The sequence below is a fragment of the Diplotaxodon limnothrissa genome, linkage group LG9 (genome assembly GCF_057381915.1).
Source record: "Diplotaxodon limnothrissa isolate DT_005_m linkage group LG9, D_limnothrissa_male_GT1.1, whole genome shotgun sequence".
NCBI classification, from domain to species: Eukaryota; Metazoa; Chordata; class Actinopteri; order Cichliformes; family Cichlidae; genus Diplotaxodon; species Diplotaxodon limnothrissa.
Genome location: NC_140604.1, coordinates 10,720,076 through 10,738,128, shown reverse-complemented (window position 1 = coordinate 10,738,128; position 18,053 = coordinate 10,720,076). Strand labels below are relative to the sequence as shown.

The following is an 18,053-nucleotide window of genomic DNA, read 5'->3' as shown; positions in this document are numbered from 1 at the left end:
CGGGGCTGTGGCCCCCCCACACCCTCTAGCAGATCATTACATGGAGAAACCTTTGGAATGCAAGCATGCTGATCCACACAGGTATGCACACAGGTGTACACACGGATATTCACAGACGCGGACTACAGCTTTCTTGGCTGCTGCCTCAAAGCACATTGTGCGCTGTCTATCTTGCGTGCTGCACAATATCGTTTATTATTTAGTATCTACTGCTAGCTAGTTTATTGTGATGGTGCCGTTTTTTTTTATTATGTTGCTCTTTGTTGTTTGCTTTCTCTTCTGGTTTTTTTCTCCATACAGGTGACCCAGGTGTTTTTTTGTTTTTTTTTGTTTGTTTTTTTTCTTTCTTCCCCCCCTTCTCACCGTCTCTTCTCCCCTTTGGTTTTCTTTCTCTCCCTCTCTTTCTTTCATTCTTTCTCCCTGTCCTATCCCCCAGTCATGTCTGTCCCATTTGTAGCAACTGTAAATAAAATAAATTCATAATTATAATAAAGGTCAATCAAATGGACCAATATCGCAAGGCCATGATGATCCACTTGGTAAAATAAATCCGCTTGGCATCTTTCTTGGCCTTAAGACAACAATTCTGATGGCTATAGATCCAAACGGGACACAAAAAAAAAAAAAAACCCTTAATGTACAGATCATCTGTAATCCTTCTCTTTTCTTTCTGTCTATATGTATAATATATATGTTGATGTTTATGTGTACAAAAGGAAACCTCTTAATAAAAAAGACATTGTTTAAAAAAAAAGTGGGATACTTAGATGCCGGTTAAGTGGAGCTTCCTGTTAAGCTGCGGGAAGCGCTTATAAATTAACATAAGACTTAGAAATCGGGCCGCTGTCCTGGACAGAGAACGGTCAATTGAACAGCAAGGTGGGCAAACCTGGGCTTAGAGGCTTTTAAATCTGTCGAAAAGGTAGGATGACCGATATCGGAGGCAGAGGAAGTGACGTTGAAAATGTTTGTTTTCTCTTTGATCTTTTAGTAGAATAAGCGGTTATAATGCACACTTTCTTACACATACTGAAAAAGTGCTCATGAAGAGATGATCTGTTGTGAAAGGTGACTTAGAGTGCAGTAAAAGGTCAATGCATGCACGCTTATGGTCACAGATATTACGTAGATTTATTTCTAGGGTAGAGGTGAAACATTTTGCTTTGTCTTTGCTTAGCAAGTAGTGATGCAGAAGGTGTTAAAGATATTCATGCCATGAATAAGTCGACAGGAAACATATGGAGAGTGAGACACCTACAGTGGGGCAAAAAAGTATTTAGTCAGCCACCGATTGTGCAAGTTCCCCCACCTAAAATGATGACAGAGGTCAGTAATTTGCACCAGAGGTACACTTCAACTGTGAGAGACAGAATGTGAAAAAAAAATCCATGAATCCACATGGTAGGATTTGTAAAGAATTTATTCGTAAATCAGGGTGGAAAATAAGTATTTGGTCAATAACAAAAATACAACTCAATACTTTGTAACATAACCTTTGTTGGCAATAACAGAGGTCAAACGTTTACTATAGGTCTTTACCAGGTTTGCACACACAGTAGCTGGTATTTTGGCCCATTCCTCCATGCAGATCTTCTCGAGAGCAGTGATGTTTTGGGGCTGTCGCCGAGCAACACGGACTTTCAACTCCCGCCACAGATTTTCTATGGGGTTGAGGTCTGGAGACTGGCTAGGCCACTCCAGGACTTTCAAATGCTTCTTACGGAGCCACTCCTTTGTTGCCCGTGCGGTGTGTTTTGGATCATTGTCATGTTGGAAGACCCAGCCTCGTTTCATCTTCAAAGTTCTCACTGATGGAAGGAGGTTTTGGCTCAAAATCTCACGATACATGGCCCCATTCATTCTGTCCTTAACACGGATCAGTCGTCCTGTCCCCTTGGCAGAAAAACAGCCCCATAGCATGATGTTTCCACCCCCATGCTTCACAGTAGGTATGGTGTTCTTGGGATGCAACTCAGTATTCTTCTTCCTCCAAACACGACGAGTTGAGTTTATACCAAAAAGTTCTACTTTGGTTTCATCTGACCACATGACATTCTCCCAATCCTCTGCTGTATCATCCATGTGCTCTCTGGCAAACTTCAGACGGGCCTGGACATGCACTGGCTTCAGCAGCGGAACACGTCTGGCACTGCGGGATTTGATTCCCTGCCGTTGTAGTGTGTTACTGATGGTGACCTTTGTTACTTTGGTCCCAGCTCTCTGCAGGTCATTCACCAGGTCCCCCCGTGTGGTTCTGGGATCTTTGCTCACCGTTCTCATGATCATTTTGACCCCACGGGATGAGATCTTGCGTGGAGCCCCAGATCGAGGGAGATTATCAGTGGTCTTGTATGTCTTCCATTTTCTGATGATTGCTCCCACAGTTGATTTTTTCACACCAAGCTGCTTGCCTATTGTAGATTCACTCTTCCCAGTCTGGTGCAGGTCTACAATACTTTTCCTGGTGTCCTTCGAAAGCTCTTTGGTCTTGGCCATGGCGGAGTTTGGAGTCTGACTGTTTGAGGCTGTGGACAGGTGTCTTTTATACAGATGATGAGTTCAAACAGGTGCCATTCATACAGGTAACGAGTGGGGGACAGAAAAGCTTCTTACAGAAGACGTTACAGGTCTGTGAGAGCCAGAGATTTTCCATGTTTGAGGTGACCAAATACTTATTTTCCACCCTGATTTACGAATAAATTCTTTACAAATCCTACCATGTGGATTCATGGATTTTTTTTTCACATTCTGTCTCTCACAGTTGAAGTGTACCTCTGGTGCAAATTACTGACCTCTGTCATCATTTTAGTTGGGGGAACTTGCACAATCGGTGGCTGACTAAATACTTTTTTGCCCCACTGTATTTGAGAGATTCCTTATCTATACTCTGTTTAGGGATGGGTATCGTTTAGGTTTTATCCGATACCGGTACTTTTGAAACTGTGCGGGTGCTTAAATGGTGCTCTAACCGTTGCTTCCTTCTCTCACCCCAACCGGTCGCAGCAGATGGCCCCGCCCCTCCCTGAGCCTGGTTCTGCTGGAGGTTTCTTCCTGTTAAACAGGAGTTTTTCCTTCCCACTGTTGCCAAAGTGCTGCTCATAGGGGGTCATATGATTGTTGGGTTTTTCTCTGTATCTATGAAGCGCCTTGAGGCGACTTTTGTTGTGATTTGGTGCTATATAAATAAAATTGAATTGAATTGAATTGCTTAAAGAATGGAGAACACAAACTTTGTCCAAAAACCTCTTATGTTTTTATTTTTAGCAGTCTCTTTTTTCTGCAAAATGATAACCAAGTTAGCCTTTTCTTTTGATACAACATACCTACTTTGTTTGGAACCGGTGAATAATGGAAAACATGTTTAGCTGTTTGTTTTTTTTGTAAAAAGATAACGGTGTTAGCTTTTTCTGCAGCTACAGGGCATGTATGGTATCACTCTATCAAACAAGAAGACAGTCGCATGTAACTACGACGGTGTTTGCTAGTTCACCTTACATGCATTAATGTAATAACGTGGTTAGCCTACTCAACGTAAATTACCCATGAACAACATTAAGCTCCTCACACAGAGAAGAACGGTTGCTGCTGCATCATCATCCGTCTGCTACACTGGCAGGGCTAGGGGCCAGGACTCTCCTCTTCGGGTTTTTGGGGGATGTTGCTAACTCCAGGTCCAATAACAGGCAACCCACCCGCAGCAGATGTGCTCGGTGTGAAGTCTGGCAGCAAGCTATCAAATACGATGCATTTCTCTGCTTTTAAAAAAACGCTATTGCGTTGCCAGGTCTTTCATTGGATTCGAGGTGTTACTTCCTTTGCACAGTATCACAGTATCACCTTAAAGCACTTGTTGCTGCTGAGTTTGCATATTTTGCTGTGAAGTACAGCCAGACTTTTGACCGCTTTGCCTTGGACATTTAATCTGTAGCTCTGCTCTCAAAGAACATACGTACCTGGACCCGCCTACTATCCTCGGAAACGTAAAATGATTGGCTAGAATCCAAAGTGTATGACATCTCAAGAAAAAAAAAAAGCCACCCGTATCCGGTATACCCGCACCCAATGTTCCCTCTAATTTTTCATGTGTCTGAGCGAACACAGAAACTCCCTGAGCGATCCCTTGGACCACTGTGAGCAACAGCAGACGTGTGCACTGTGGTGACGCCAGCATTGAATCCATGCAAGTTACATGGTTTATTAAAATAATAAAATTACAGCATTTACATTTATGTTAGACTACTTTTAATTAACTATTTTAGCCCACTTACAATGAAAATTTAAAAAAACAAAACAAAAAAATCTTGTTCATGACCTGTGTAGCATGTTAACACTATTGGAAGTAAAAATAACTTGAACTCCAATTTTGAAAACACAAGTTTCTTTGGTTGTTTTTTTCATAAAGCTCTGACTTGTATTATGAGTCTGTGGTCTGGGAGAGAGTCTGTAACTCTGTCTGCAAAATACAGTAAATAATGACCAATGTTGAGTAATTAATTATATAGTTACTTCTTCAAAAAAGTAACTGAGTTATGCAAACAACAAAGTTTTTTGCAGCTGTTTACCTAAAAATGCAGCCAAGGCGTTTTTTTAAATAAACATTTTAAATTATTTAGAGAACAATCATCAAATTGCATCAAATCTGATGCCACACAAATTATTTGTGCCACTCCAAAAATAATTTCTGTCAACTATGAGATGAAGGAGAACAACAGCCTGATACCTGCAGGCCTGACAGCAGCAGATGTGTCACTGCTGTAACACCTGTAACACTCAGCAGTCGCCTCATTGTTCTGACACACACTAAACGTCGCCACGCCGCTTTGCTCGCTAAAACACCGGTGTCGGCACATAAGGACGCTGTCAGAGCCTGTCAACGACATTGATTAGCTGCGTATATACGAATGTGAATCGCATTACTGGCTGGATCCCATACGGGAGCAGCCAGTCACTGACTAACACTGCAAAACAGACTTGTTAAAGTATTGATTTTAATTTCAATTCAGGTTAGATTTTTTTTTTTGTGCGCAACGCAGATTTTCTGTGCGCAGAGACCGTGCCAGCAGTGCGCAATTGTGCACACACACAGCTTCGAGGGAACATTGCCGGTACCCATTCCTAACTCTGTTCCACATGTGTTATGTTTCCTTCAGGATTAGCTAAATAAGAGAGGATTATTTTCCATTTATTAAACTGCATTTAGCTACTCTTTCGTATCACATTTACTTTGGGAATGCACCAATTGGTCCACATCCTGTTTATGCAGGGCCCACTTTTAAACGGTAAATTGCTGAAAATGTAGCCATATATAGCGCTTTTCTGTGTCTTGCACTCCTTTGCATAGATTGAAGCATCTGTATGTTCCTGTTTTGTTGAGTGTATCTGTCTGTGTGGCTGTTGAAGGCTACTGAGAGTGTGACCTTCACAGTTCACCAGAGGACCATCTATTACATTTGTTAGGTTATGCGTTTTTGATATTATTGCATCCTCACTGGCACACTCAGTCCTTAGTGTGGGCTTACCCTGCTCCATACCTTGTTAAGGATAAAGAACTTACAACCTGGAAGTAGATTATATCTCCCATAGTGAGATACAGAGAATGGTTGCTTACCAGGGTAACTCTGGTTTTCTGAAACCCAGGTGATGTTTGGTTTTCACCTCCAAACAATCGCAGTCAGAGATCAGGTGAAAGAGGAAAGAGCAGAGAGCGTCAAAATAAAAGGGAAATTATGGGAGCAAACACCAGAGTTTAACAATTGTTCATCACTAAATACAGTACAGATATTTTAATAAGGAGAGGTTATTTGAAAGAATGAAATTGATTTACTGATGAACAGAATTTAAACAGGTGATTTGCCGTTAGACTCAGATGGCCTATCTCAGCGGAACAGAACCCCGTCTGTGAAAAGGATTAGAGCAGGAGCCCCGAGAGCCTGGAAGCTGGTGGTGGAATGGTTGAATGGAGCATGAGTGATGAGATGAGGCGTGTACAAGGAAGAATAACCGAGGACACAGCATGAATGCTGATTGGCCTGGAGAAGGTGATTGGACTAGACCACTTCAGGAACGCCTTTAGCCACACCTCACCAGGTGTAGACAATCGGCAGTTAAACCTAGGCAACACCTGAAGACAACTGCATTTCCACTGTAAGGAGTGTAAGGGTTGCAATGGGCTGTAACAAAGGACAAGCACAGATGAGTCCACTATCATAGACTGGAACATCATTCATAACTTTTTATGTTATAAAGGGGGTGGCAGTAGAGCTTCTGTGATTGGTCACATCAGAGAGTGCTTGGTTATCAGAGAGTTACCATAGTAACCAAAGGTTTTAAAGATTGCAATATAGCTATTGTTGTCCAGAGGGGCCGATGGTGCGATATGGCAGCCTCGCTTCTGTCAGTCTGCCCCAGGGCAGCTGTGGCTACAACTGTAGCTGCCTCCACCAGTGTGTGAATGTGAGAGTGAATGAATAGTGGCATTGTAAAGCGCTTTGGGTGCCTTGGAAAGCGCTATATAAATCCAATCCATTATTATTATTATTATTATTATCAAATCAACAAAATATTAAAGAATCATTAAATATGTGGAATAGTTCATTCTTTCCTTTTTTCATCAGTGGTTTACACACTGGCTTGCAGGCAAAATGTCACTGGTTCGATTGCAACCGGAGATACAAATCAGGGTTGTGCCTGGAAGGGCATCTGGTATAAAACTCTGCCGTATCAAAAGATGCTGAGCTATCAGGTGTGGTGACCCCTTGTGACAAGGGAGCAACTGAAAGTGAAACACTGTTTTGCTTTGTCTTTGTGTAAAGTGTCCTTGAGTGTTTTGAAAGGCGCTTAATAAAATGTATTATTATTATTATTATTATTAATGTTTTGTATAGAATCATAACAAAATGTGAAAAGTTCAAAAGACTATGCGGCTGTTTAGCTGTGCCTGTCCGTCTGCCATCAGCTGAGAGAGATGCCGGTCAACTCTCTGGAGAAGCCGTGGACGGTAGACCCCTCTGAGGTGGCAGAGCGGCGGGATCTTAGGGACAGTCGCCTGGTGTTCAGCATCGATCCACGCGGCTGTGAAGATGTAGACGACACGCTGTCTGTACACAAGCTCCCCAACAGAAGGCTGGAGCTGGGAGTTCACATTGCTGATGTCACTCACTTTGTCAAAGAGGGTTCGCTCACAGACTTGGAGGCACGTTCAAGGTGAGGAACTGGTTGGAGTGGTTGGGTAGAGTAGGTGGGATATAAAAGGATAAAAGAAAATTACAGCATCTTGCATAAGTGTTCAGAGGAACTTTCAGAAGTACAAAGAGGCAAGAAAGTTGTTGCCTGAATTAATGTTGCATCAGCAGCATGCCTTGTAGCGCAATTATAAATAACACAGAGGGCCACCTTAAATAAGGCTCGTGTCTGATGTGAAGCATTAAGCCTTAAATGTCTATCATTTAATCACATGTAGAAGGACTTCACAGGGTCCATGATGGCTTTGAAAGTATCACTGGCACCAGGAATTGAACCAATGGTCAGCACGTTGTTGGTTCAATCCCTGGTGCCTTCGGGCTTCATGTTAAAGTCACCTTGCACAAAATACTTAACCCCCAAATTTCCCTGGATGCATCCGTTAGTGTGAGTGTGCATGTGAGAGAAAATGCTTAAAGGTATAGACTAACGCGCTGTATGAATATGTGTGCGAATGGACGAATGCTGGTCGTGCTAAAAGGTGGTTGGGGTTCTCACAGTAGAGAACTGCTACACACAGAACACAGTGGTCCATGTTGTTACGAAGAACTTGTGCTCATTTTGAGTACGATGCCATTAACAGGACAGGGGAATGTTTCCGCTGTGGGAAAGCCTGAGTGATTTTCACTGTGGCCTTCATAAACATATATTACTACGGGACATGGCAGCCATACTTGTACACAACATTCAACCAGAAGGTCATGCAGCAAAAAAAGGAAAAATGAGTCCGCTTCCAACTAAATTAGTTTTATTCTACTGAGTGGTAGAAGTAAAGAACAGTGTGTCACACATCATTTGTTTTCAGATCCCCTTTGTACAGTTACGGGTGTCAGGAAAACACCGGAGGTCACATGATGGCATGTGACCTTGAGTACCTGATGTTAATGGTTTGTCTATAATTGGCTTTCAGTGCATCTTATTAATAAAGAGGATGATGATACAAGACAGTTGAACCACAGTAATAGAACAAGAAGATATTCATCTGTGTTTATGTCCAGATATATGCACATGTTCTGATTTATTTATTTATTTTGTGCTGTATTGTACAAATGAATAAAACTGAGTTTAAAATATCTGCAGTAAATGAAGTGAAGGTCGGGGCTGCAAAAGTAATGCTTGCACTTGATCTCCACAAATTTTCCTTCCTGGGAACATGCAGCGATGACACCATGTGACAGGGAAGCAGCCCAAAAAAATTTGTGTCACAGCTGAACGGCCGACAAATCTGCAGCAAATGCATTCTGCTGTCATCTCGGTGTAATCTCGCTATAATCCAAAATCTCTACGGAATTCTTTCAGCACCTTGTTGAGTCTTGGAAGTGAAGAAAGGAGTGTTCAGAAGGCAGAAGTGTCTAACCCAGTGCTAATAAAATGTATCTGATAAAGTGTAGTCTGCAGATAAATTAGTAAGAAGGTCCATGAAGTGCATGTCGTTTTTTAAAGGCAGCAGCAGCAGCAGCAGCAGCATGTACAGAAGATGATTGAGAGCCGAGTGAGGAGAGAAACTCCGTGTAGACTGTTAACAACGTGCACTTATAAAATAATACTGAAATCTTACTATATATTTTTTATGTTGTGATTTTTAATGTAGTTTTGGTCCTCTGCTTTCTCTCTGACTTACTCTAAAATTCCATTTTACATTTCATAGCTGTCCACAAAGCAGCGTGCAGATCACCCACCTGTCCAGCTCGCCTCCACACTTTAAAGAAGTAAATTAAAATCTCATGATTGTGGTTTGAAGCCTTAAATTCTATTTCAGAAAATGGGGAATATTTATTAAATCATAAGAAAAACATTTTGCTTATTTATTTCATCCTTCCTGACTTATTAATAAACAGAAGGATGAAAATGACAAAGGTGGAACAAACTCTGAATATTTAGTACTTATTTTCAAATTATGTCTCACTTTTGATTAGAAAGAAGATGATAAAGCTGCTGCTTTGATCTCATTGCCTTTTTATATTTATTATGTCACTTCTTAAGGGCTACAACCTACTACCTGGCAGACCGCAGGTACGACATGCTGCCTGCTATTCTCAGCGCAGACCTTTGCTCACTGCTGGGAGGTGCTGACAGGTTAGTAGACTTCCCATCACACGTTTCATTTTCATATGCTTAAAATGCATGCTAGTTGTGTAACTGACACTTTCAAATTCAGGTATGCAATGAGCGTGCTTTGGGAGCTTGACGCAGAATCCCTTGAAGTCCAAGAGGTCTGGTATGGTCGTACACTCATCCGCTCCTCCTATCAGCTCCACTACGAGCTGGCTCAGGCGCTCCTCAACGGAGAACAGGTTGAGGTAGCGGAACTGGCCAACCTGGGTCCTCAGGAAAAGGGTTCTAAGCTAGCTCAACTCACTGAGGCACTTGAGATGCTCACACATGTAGCCAGACATCTTCGGGCAAAGAGGGACAGAGGAGGAGCGCTGGAGCTGGAAGGAGTGGAGGTATGATTGGTTTCTTGTATCTTCATAGAGTATTTTGTGTGTTTTGGTAATGTGTGTACTTAACAGTAAGACTATATAAATAAAGACTGCAAACATTTAAGGTTCATGTTCTTAATTGAAAGCGTAAGCATGTTATAGCTGAGTGTCTAACCCTAACACATCGTCATTACTGACGTCTAACATACGACACAAAATGATTCAATGAATCTGAAGTGAATCAAACAAAGTAAACCGTGCACATAGCTTCAGTGGAGAGAAATCCATTCTGCACATTAAAAACTGGAACCACTATCTTTCTCGCACATTTCAGCTGCAGAAGATTCTCCCTTCTAAGCTTCTGTCTAAGTGAAAGTTTGACTTAACCTCTGTGTTTGGTCATTTTGTCAGATGACATCATGGTTAGAAAATTCAGTATCAGTCACCCCGAAACACTTCATACAGCCGAGGGGAGGAAATCAGGTCAAAAGACACCTGTGGAAAAGGGCCAGGGATTAATGATAACTAATGATTAAATGGAGATTGGTCTATAAACATGTAGTCAGTGATAATGATGACAAAGAGGTGATGATGATGTTCGGCGTCATCATGAGAATCCCCCAGCTGCCACGGTCTATTGCAGCATAACTAAGGGAGGATTCAGGGTCACCTGGTCCAGCCCTAACTATATGCTTTAGCAAAAAGGAAAGTTTGAAGCCTAATCTTAAAAGTAGAGATAGTGTCTGTCTCCTGAATCCAAACTGGAAGCTGGTTCCACAGAAGAGGGGCCTGAAAACTGAAGGCTCTGCCTCCCATTCTACTTTTAAATACTCTAGGAACAACAAGTAGGCCTGCAGAGCGAGAGCGAAGTGCTCTAATAGGGTGATATGGTACTACAAGGTCATTAAGATAAGATGGGGCCTGATTATTTAAGACCTTGTATGTGAGGAGCAGGATTTTGAATTCTGGATTTAACAGGAAGCCAATGAAGGGAATCTGCTCTCTCTTTCTAGTCCCTGTCAGGACTCTTGCTGCAGCATTTTGGATCAGCTGAAGGCTTTTCAGCGAGTTTTTTGGACATCCTGATAATAATGAATTACAGTCGTCCAGCCTGGAAGTAATAAATGCATGAACTAGTTTTTCAGCGTCACTCTGAGACAGGATATTTCTAACTTTAGAGATGTTGCACAAATGGAAGAACGCAGTCTTACATATTTGTTTAATATGTGCATTGAAGGACATGTCCTGGTCAAACATGACTCCAAGGTTCCTCACAGCGTTACTGGAGGCCAAGGTAATGCCATCCAGAGTAAGAATCTGCTTAGATACCATATTTCTAACATGTTCAGGACTCAGTACAATAACTGAATGAATTTAGACGCAGGAGTCTTCCAGGTCTTTATGTTTAGTTTGGTTTTTTGCTGTGTTATTTACAGAATTACAGATGGATACCATATATTTCTTTTCATCGATAATAAATTATAGTACGGTCTAATAGAGACGTTATTTTTAAAATCAGGCGTCTAAGCAGAACACGTTCCTCAGCAGAAAACATTTTATCAGAAAGTCATTTCAGTGAGAATATTGGAATAAAGAAACCAAGCACTCCACTGTGAAACCACTGACAGTTTTCACATTAGATCACAGCCATTTATCTACAGCGGCTGGTCGGCCATCTGTTAAAACCTCATATGGACAATTCCTGTTGTTCTATAAGATGCTCTCTAATAGGATGTCTTGGATTTATTTATTATTCAGTTATTGCATTCCTGTTATGGCTGTACGCACACAGAATATTGATATGAAGTAAAAATGATTCTCTCGGGTTGCTTCTGGGATAGTGGAAAAACCAATATATTTCTAAAAGTGTGTTTAATGATTGAGCTGCCACCCAAAAATCAAGTTCTTATCTTGACAAAGCTGGATTATTGACCGCTGGTGAAACATCAGTTGTCCTGAAGGATAAGGACAACAGATGTTTCATCTTGATCTATTATATAAAACGGCCAAAACTGTGTTCAAATCCAAACTTTCTGGCTTCTTTTGGTTCCTGCTGAAGTGCTTTGGGTCCCCTCAGTTCATCCTTAGTCTGAGAAAAGTTTTGTTCTCTCTTTAAGGCACATTTCCTTTGAGCTAACTTAAACTCTGATTGGCTGTCCACTATAAACAAAAAGCATGAACAGCAGATCGGTGGAGTTTCTGTGCCCATGAGCAGAGCTGTGTGCCTGTTAGGGATATGTGTTCTTACTGGTATTATAGAGAGCTGAACGTAGGAAAGACAGTAGACTGTTTTCAGGTTGAGATTCATTCACATTTGGTTCTCCGTGCAGCATTTGTTCCGGTGGAATGGTGCATGTTCAACTGAGTTAAAGTAAACTGTAGTAAAATGTGGCCCACTGATGCATTTTCATATTCTTTTTCATTGAAGTCACGTTAGAAGCATTTTCCCTTTTCAGGTGGGTGCCCAGCTGGATGAGGAGAGGAACATTACGGCCCTGGTCCCTCGTCAGCCCCTGGAGGTCCATGAGACCGTGGCAGAGTGCATGATTTACGCCAACCACTGGGTGGCCCGCAAGATCCAGGAAGCTTTCCCCAACCAGGCCCTTCTAAGGTGTCACCCACCACCACAACAGGAGCTATTCAACCAGCTGGTGGACACTGCAAAGGCCAAAGGTTTCACCATTGACACCAGGTAATGTTTTTGACTGTTCAGTATAGAAACTGAGGAAATGCATATTGTAGTCCAACGCACATCATGTTCAGACACACAAGTGTGTGAACCTGAAATGTTTGATAACACGGGGACACACTCAGGTGTCACATGAGCAGTCAGACAAGAAGAAGACATGTTCCTTCAGCTCAGGTTGAGGTTGAAGCCAAATATGCTTCCAAACCAAAGACTACAACATATGATGAAGCATATCTTGCCTTTGGCTTCAGCTTCACAACAGCTGTCGTGGCAAGGTCGGTCTCCCCGACAGAATTAGTTTCCCCTGCGTCGGGAGCACACGCTGGGCTGTCCAAATCACGGACAAACAGGATCCCACATTCTTGATTTTCAGTTCACAAACACTTCTTATAACGACTAACTACTCCTGAAACTTTGGAGGTTTTAGCTCTTTACACAGTAAAGTTACAGGATAAATATAATTATCAGGCAAAATGTCCTTCGTTTGTTAAAATAATCCCGTCTGATACCACGAGAGGACAATAAATATTTCATTTTCTGTTGTAACCCTTAAACTGAATGGTAATGTAACGACACTCAGGTTTCACTTTTTTACAAAACTAAAACATCACTACTTCCACGTCTGACTGTTTGTAATGGAGGCGGCGTAACCTGGATCCACACTCCGTGCCCAGCGAACGCTCGCCACGCAGGGGGAACACATGCTGTCGGCGATGCCGACCTCGGCACAACGCTGATCCTGCCGCAGTTTGTTCCCCGGTTCAAATCCCGGACAAACAGGATCCCACAGCTGTTTATGCTTTTAAACCCGTTTTGCACAGAGAGCAGTGTTGAATATTCTCACACGGGAACAAAACAAACAACTCAAATAATTAAAGATGGTTTGTTTTTCTGTTTTTTAAAAGAGGCAGTGATTTATTTAATTACAACCTGTAATCTATTACAGTTAACTTTTATTTGTTTAACTGTTTACAAAAGGTCTGAGGATCTGAGGCGTGGAATGAACTGCAATGGAGTTTGAAAACAAAATATGAATGTGCGGTTGGAGGATTGTGGGGGGGGGGGGGGGGGGGGGGGTTAAACCAACAGCAGAACCGGTCCCAGGACAAGAGACATGGTGATGCAAGTAGCTTTGTGTCACTGACTGCTGAGATGAGAGGCCTCACTCATCCCTGGTTTCTGGCTCTGTTCCTTCAGGTCCAACAAGGCTTTAGCTGCCTCACTGGACCGAGCTGTGGACCCACAGGACCCCTTGGTGAACAGGTTGTTCAGAATGATGGCCACCACTGCTATGTCACAGGCTCTGTACTTCTCCACTGGTGCTCATCCTCAAGACCAATACTACCATTATGGTACGATACCGCTGCACAGCTTTTATTGGCTGCACTAGAGTTTCAGTGTGACTGTGGGTCAGTCCATCCATCACACGTCTGCACACACTTGTCCAACGTCTGTTGTTTGTGAAGAATTATTCGACTGAGAACTAGAAAGAAGGCTAACGTGCTGATATTTGCTTCGTTGTCGTAGGTCTGGCTCTGGATCGCTACACACACTTTACCTCACCCATCCGTCGGTACGCAGACATTGTCGTGCACCGCCTTCTTACCGCAGCCCTGCACATGCAGAGGGGCGTTGTATCTGGTAAAGCACCAGCCAGTAACAAAGAAGTGGAGGAAATGGCTCACCATGTCAACAGCAAGAACAGGGTCAGGGGTGTTTTATTGTTTGTGTTTTTCAATGATTCACCTCTTACTCTATTAACAGAAGCTGTGCTGACGTCTGTGTTTCATTTGCAGGCAGCACAGGCAGCCCAAATGCGATCCACAGCACTGTTTCAGTGTCTGTTTTTCAGAGAACGAGACCCTCAGACAGACCCGTGCTGTGTGGCTGACGCTGTTGTCTACTCCATTCGAGACAACGGTGTCTTGGTGTTTATCCCAGAGTAAGAACCGTCAGTCCTGTGTTTTGTTCTGCAGTCTTCTTCTTTTCCTTTGTTTAATGGAGCTGTACAGCAGCTCACAGACGGCCAACCACTCGTGTATTTTTAATAGACGAATTCAAAGTTTATGACAATGAATGAATTTGTTGGAAGATGTAATTGCACGCTAATCAATGTATATTTAACAGTATACACGCTAGTTTTATTTTCTCTTAAAAAACCTCAAAATGAGTTTTAAATTGTATAAATTTACTAAACTAATTCCTTAAACATTTATTGTGAGCAGGGAAAATCGGCTAAAACCCCGAATCTTTTCTCTACCAGGCTTTAAATAAGTTAATTGCATTGCTGAAGTTGAGTCTGTGGGGAGGGACGGTGCTTTGGAGCCAGCCTTGTGTTTGTGGCACTTCTACGTTAGCTTAGCTAACCTCTGGAGGTTGCTGCTTGTTTATTGCAAGGAAAGTGTAATTTAATAACATCAGTGTTCTCCATGCTTGTGGTGTTACAGGGATATGCAATATTAACAGTTTATTAAAATGTAACCTGTGGTCATTTTGAGAAGGCTGTAGAATCCATGTAATGATTAAAATCACAGGGCGCAAAGCAGGTTGAGTAATATCACTGAGTAAGTAAGGCTGCCTCTGACCACAGCCATGTTGTTCACAGGTATGGTGTGAGGGGGCCTGTGTATCTGAAGAACAAAGAGGGCCTGGTGGTGGTAGCGGGACAGGACGGCAGCTGTGATTGGCAGGGTGGCACTGTGCGAAAATACCCGGACCGCATTACCACCACCTCCAGCTGTGGCACCTCCACCTTCAAACTGTTTGACCACATCACCGTAAGTCACAGAAAACGCTAATCAATCATTTTAGAAGGTTTCCAGCAATGCAGCGCCTAAAGGCGACGATTCCAAATATATATGCATGAGTGTATATGAATCACAGGTTCATACGACTACTGGATCTTTTGTGGTCCAACATTAAGAGACGTTTTATGATCTTGTTGTGATAAAGTGTTGTGTGGTTGCTGCTTTGTTAGCTAATCTCAAGGTAACAAAACGTCAGTAAGATGAATGAGACGAAAATGATTCCTGAAAATAAATCATTTAAAGTTATTCAGTTTATTGTTTTTAAATATTATATGAAAACAAAAACATAAGTGTGGGGGGGGGGAGGCTCTCCTCCAAGACAAGAAATGTAATGCTTCCAGTTTGTGGCGTTTCTACACAAACCTTTTTGTAAAGGGAGATAAAAAATGACAGTGGGCGGTAATTGTTTTCACATAAACGCCTTTAAACGCTGCACGGTCGCACTCTCTCTCTCGCACTCGATAAATGATCCATTGTTGCTCTGCACACGTTTGTTACCACAAACGTCGCATGCACTTATGTCATTGTCATGAGACACTCTTGCAAACAAACTCACGGTTTAGTAACACAGTAGAGCAGCGTGTTTACGGGACAGTAACAGTAATCTAATTACCTTTTTTGCAACAGTAATCCCTTACTTTACTCGTTACTTGAAAAAAGTAATCTAATTATGCGTTGCTGCCCATCACTGGCGTCAAGTTATATTAAGTTCAGGCATGTTACACACGATGATTGTGAGGAATAAGTGCATGTGATTTAAGCAAAAAGAGCAGGAAACATTACCCTAAGGTTAGCTAACAAAAAGAAACTGAAGTAACGGTGTGTTATTCTCACATCTTTGGCTTTAAGACATGAAAAAGTGACAGAGTACTGCTGCTTCCACTGTTATCAACATCTTTTCTTTCTTTCATGGACTTATCCTGGGGTCATAAATGTCAAAGGGCAAAGGCAATGCTAACAACATAGCTTACTGATGGATGATGATGGATGACACATGTGGCCAAAACAAGATAGAAAGAAACATTAGCCCAAACACAAGTTGTCCACCACAGCATTGACTGCTGTCAAGCTATGATCATATCAAACAAAGAGATGATGATGATATTCAACAAACAAATCAACAAAACAACAACCTCACTGTGACACTTGACCGAGGTCACAGTGTTAATGAATGTTTTTCTCCCCCTCTGCTCCAGTCTCCACGTCGTGTGAATGTTAGAAAGCACAGTAAAGAAAGTTCGTGTACGGATGGATGAACGTTTGTTACATTGGATACGTGTGTGTAACATACGTATCCAATTTATCCTATTTATGAACAAAATTGTGGCACAGTCGGAAACTTCTCCACTCTACACCACTGTCTACTTAGCTGTGACGCTGCGCACAGTGCTGAGAGGACTGCTGTTATATATTACGTCACAAACCTTAAGTGGGCCTGTCTTTGCATAGCATTCCATTAGACTATTTTCAGTAGGTGCCATTACTGTGTAGTGATCGAACTGAGGAATACTGTGACTTACGTTCTCTGCTCTCTTCAGGTTCGTATTTCTGTCCACTCTTCAACTTGCCACGCTGACCGTCTAAACCTCGAGGTCATCAGCAACAAGCCTCACCACAGTGCCAAGTCCCAGCAGCCCAGCCCTCAGGGCCGCAGTCAGCTGGTCAAAGAGGTGGTGCGTCAGAATGAAGAGGCGCTGGCTCAGGAGAAGACAGCCCGGCGCCCCAAACTCTCCAAAGAGGAAAGAGAGTTTCGTCAGAGCAAAACTCCCAGTCTGTACTCTATTCTGGAAGAAATCAGAGAGTTGGCTCTGATGGATCTGGAAAGGGCTTCACGCCTCCCGGCAACAACAGCATAGAAACGCTGTAGCCCAGCTTTACCTCCAAGCAGACACTTGTGAGAACTGCACGCTGTGCGCTAACAGAACGGTGATCATTGAAGATCACTCGTGCTGAGTCATCCAGGTCATTCTTGTAGCTCCAGATTGTGTGTGGACAAACCACACGAGTGTGTGAAGTCACAGGAAAGCAAACACAATATTAAGTAAAAACATGTCCCGCCATCTTTTTAGAAACCAGAGTCAAACCGAATCAGTGGATACGTTTTGTAAAAGTTAGTTTTTAAAATCACATCAAGTTAAACTTAGTTGTAAGGAGGATAGGGAACGTGTTAATGCCAGTGAAGTGTCAGCAGTTACTTTGACAAGACCTAGTACTCACTGCAAATGTGGTTCAATCCTGCAGGAAACTAGTCAACTGCAGCAGGTTAAAGAAGTCTGGTAACAAAAGGCTTTTCTCTCAGCACCAGTGATCTCAATATCTCACTGGTGGGATCAATGTCTTGTGTAAATTAAATGTCTTGTGTTATAGAACCATTTTTGGTGAGTTCACACATATTGTACTACCTGTGACCACTTCATACAAAACCCAGCACGAGTATTGTTCTGGAGATGATAAAACGTCCACTCGTCCATTTTCTTCTGCACGTCCTGGAATCTGTCCCAGCTGTCATAGGGTGAGAGGCAGGATACGCCCTGGACAGGTCACCGGACTGATAAAACTTCATGTCACTCATTAGCAGACTTTAAAATAAACCCGTAGAGTAATGAAATACACCTGAGGTTGGTTGTGTTGGAAGTGATGTATAAAACTAGGATGTATTTATCTTATAGTTTGTATATCAAGAGCCTGTATAGAAGACACCAACACCAAGGACATTTTTATTGTTTGAACTGGTAAATAATCAGAAGCGTTTTTTGGTTTGTGGATTTTAAGATTGTTTTCTAGAACTACCAACAGAAATATGAACTGTACATAACTATTTCAATATGTGTGCAGTGGCCTGTAATTAAAAATGGTGTTTTCATTAGCGCAGATGGAGCCACTTCATCGTGTTGC

The 18,053-nt window shown here is 42.3% G+C and overlaps 1 protein-coding gene and 1 pseudogene across 1 annotated transcript; both read left to right on the top strand.

Moving 5' to 3' along the window:
* Positions 1-18,053, top strand: part of LOC146625124 (uncharacterized) — a 238,552-nt pseudogene that overhangs the window by 114,629 nt on the left and 105,870 nt on the right.
* Positions 6,900-17,744, top strand: LOC146625135 (DIS3-like exonuclease 1). Its single transcript, XM_085362656.1, has 9 exons — positions 6,900-7,203; positions 9,223-9,315; positions 9,398-9,686; positions 12,119-12,354; positions 13,549-13,703; positions 13,879-14,057; positions 14,148-14,293; positions 14,957-15,128; positions 16,697-17,744. The coding sequence occupies exons 1-9, from the start codon at positions 6,965-6,967 to the stop codon at positions 17,012-17,014; spliced, it is 1,827 nt and encodes a 608-aa protein (XP_085218782.1). The 5' UTR covers positions 6,900-6,964; the 3' UTR covers positions 17,015-17,744.

Bases quoted from the DNA above. Each gene is read 5' to 3' on its own strand.
- LOC146625135 (XM_085362656.1), top strand. From the start codon at position 6,965: ATGCCGGTCAACTCTCTGGAGAAGCCGTGGACGGTAGACCCCTCTGAG. The intron at 12,355-13,548 runs GTAATGTTTTTG...CTGTTCCTTCAG, and splicing joins GGTTTCACCATTGACACCAG to GTCCAACAAGGCTTTAGCTG. The intron at 14,294-14,956 runs GTAAGAACCGTC...TGTTGTTCACAG, and splicing joins GTCTTGGTGTTTATCCCAGA to GTATGGTGTGAGGGGGCCTG.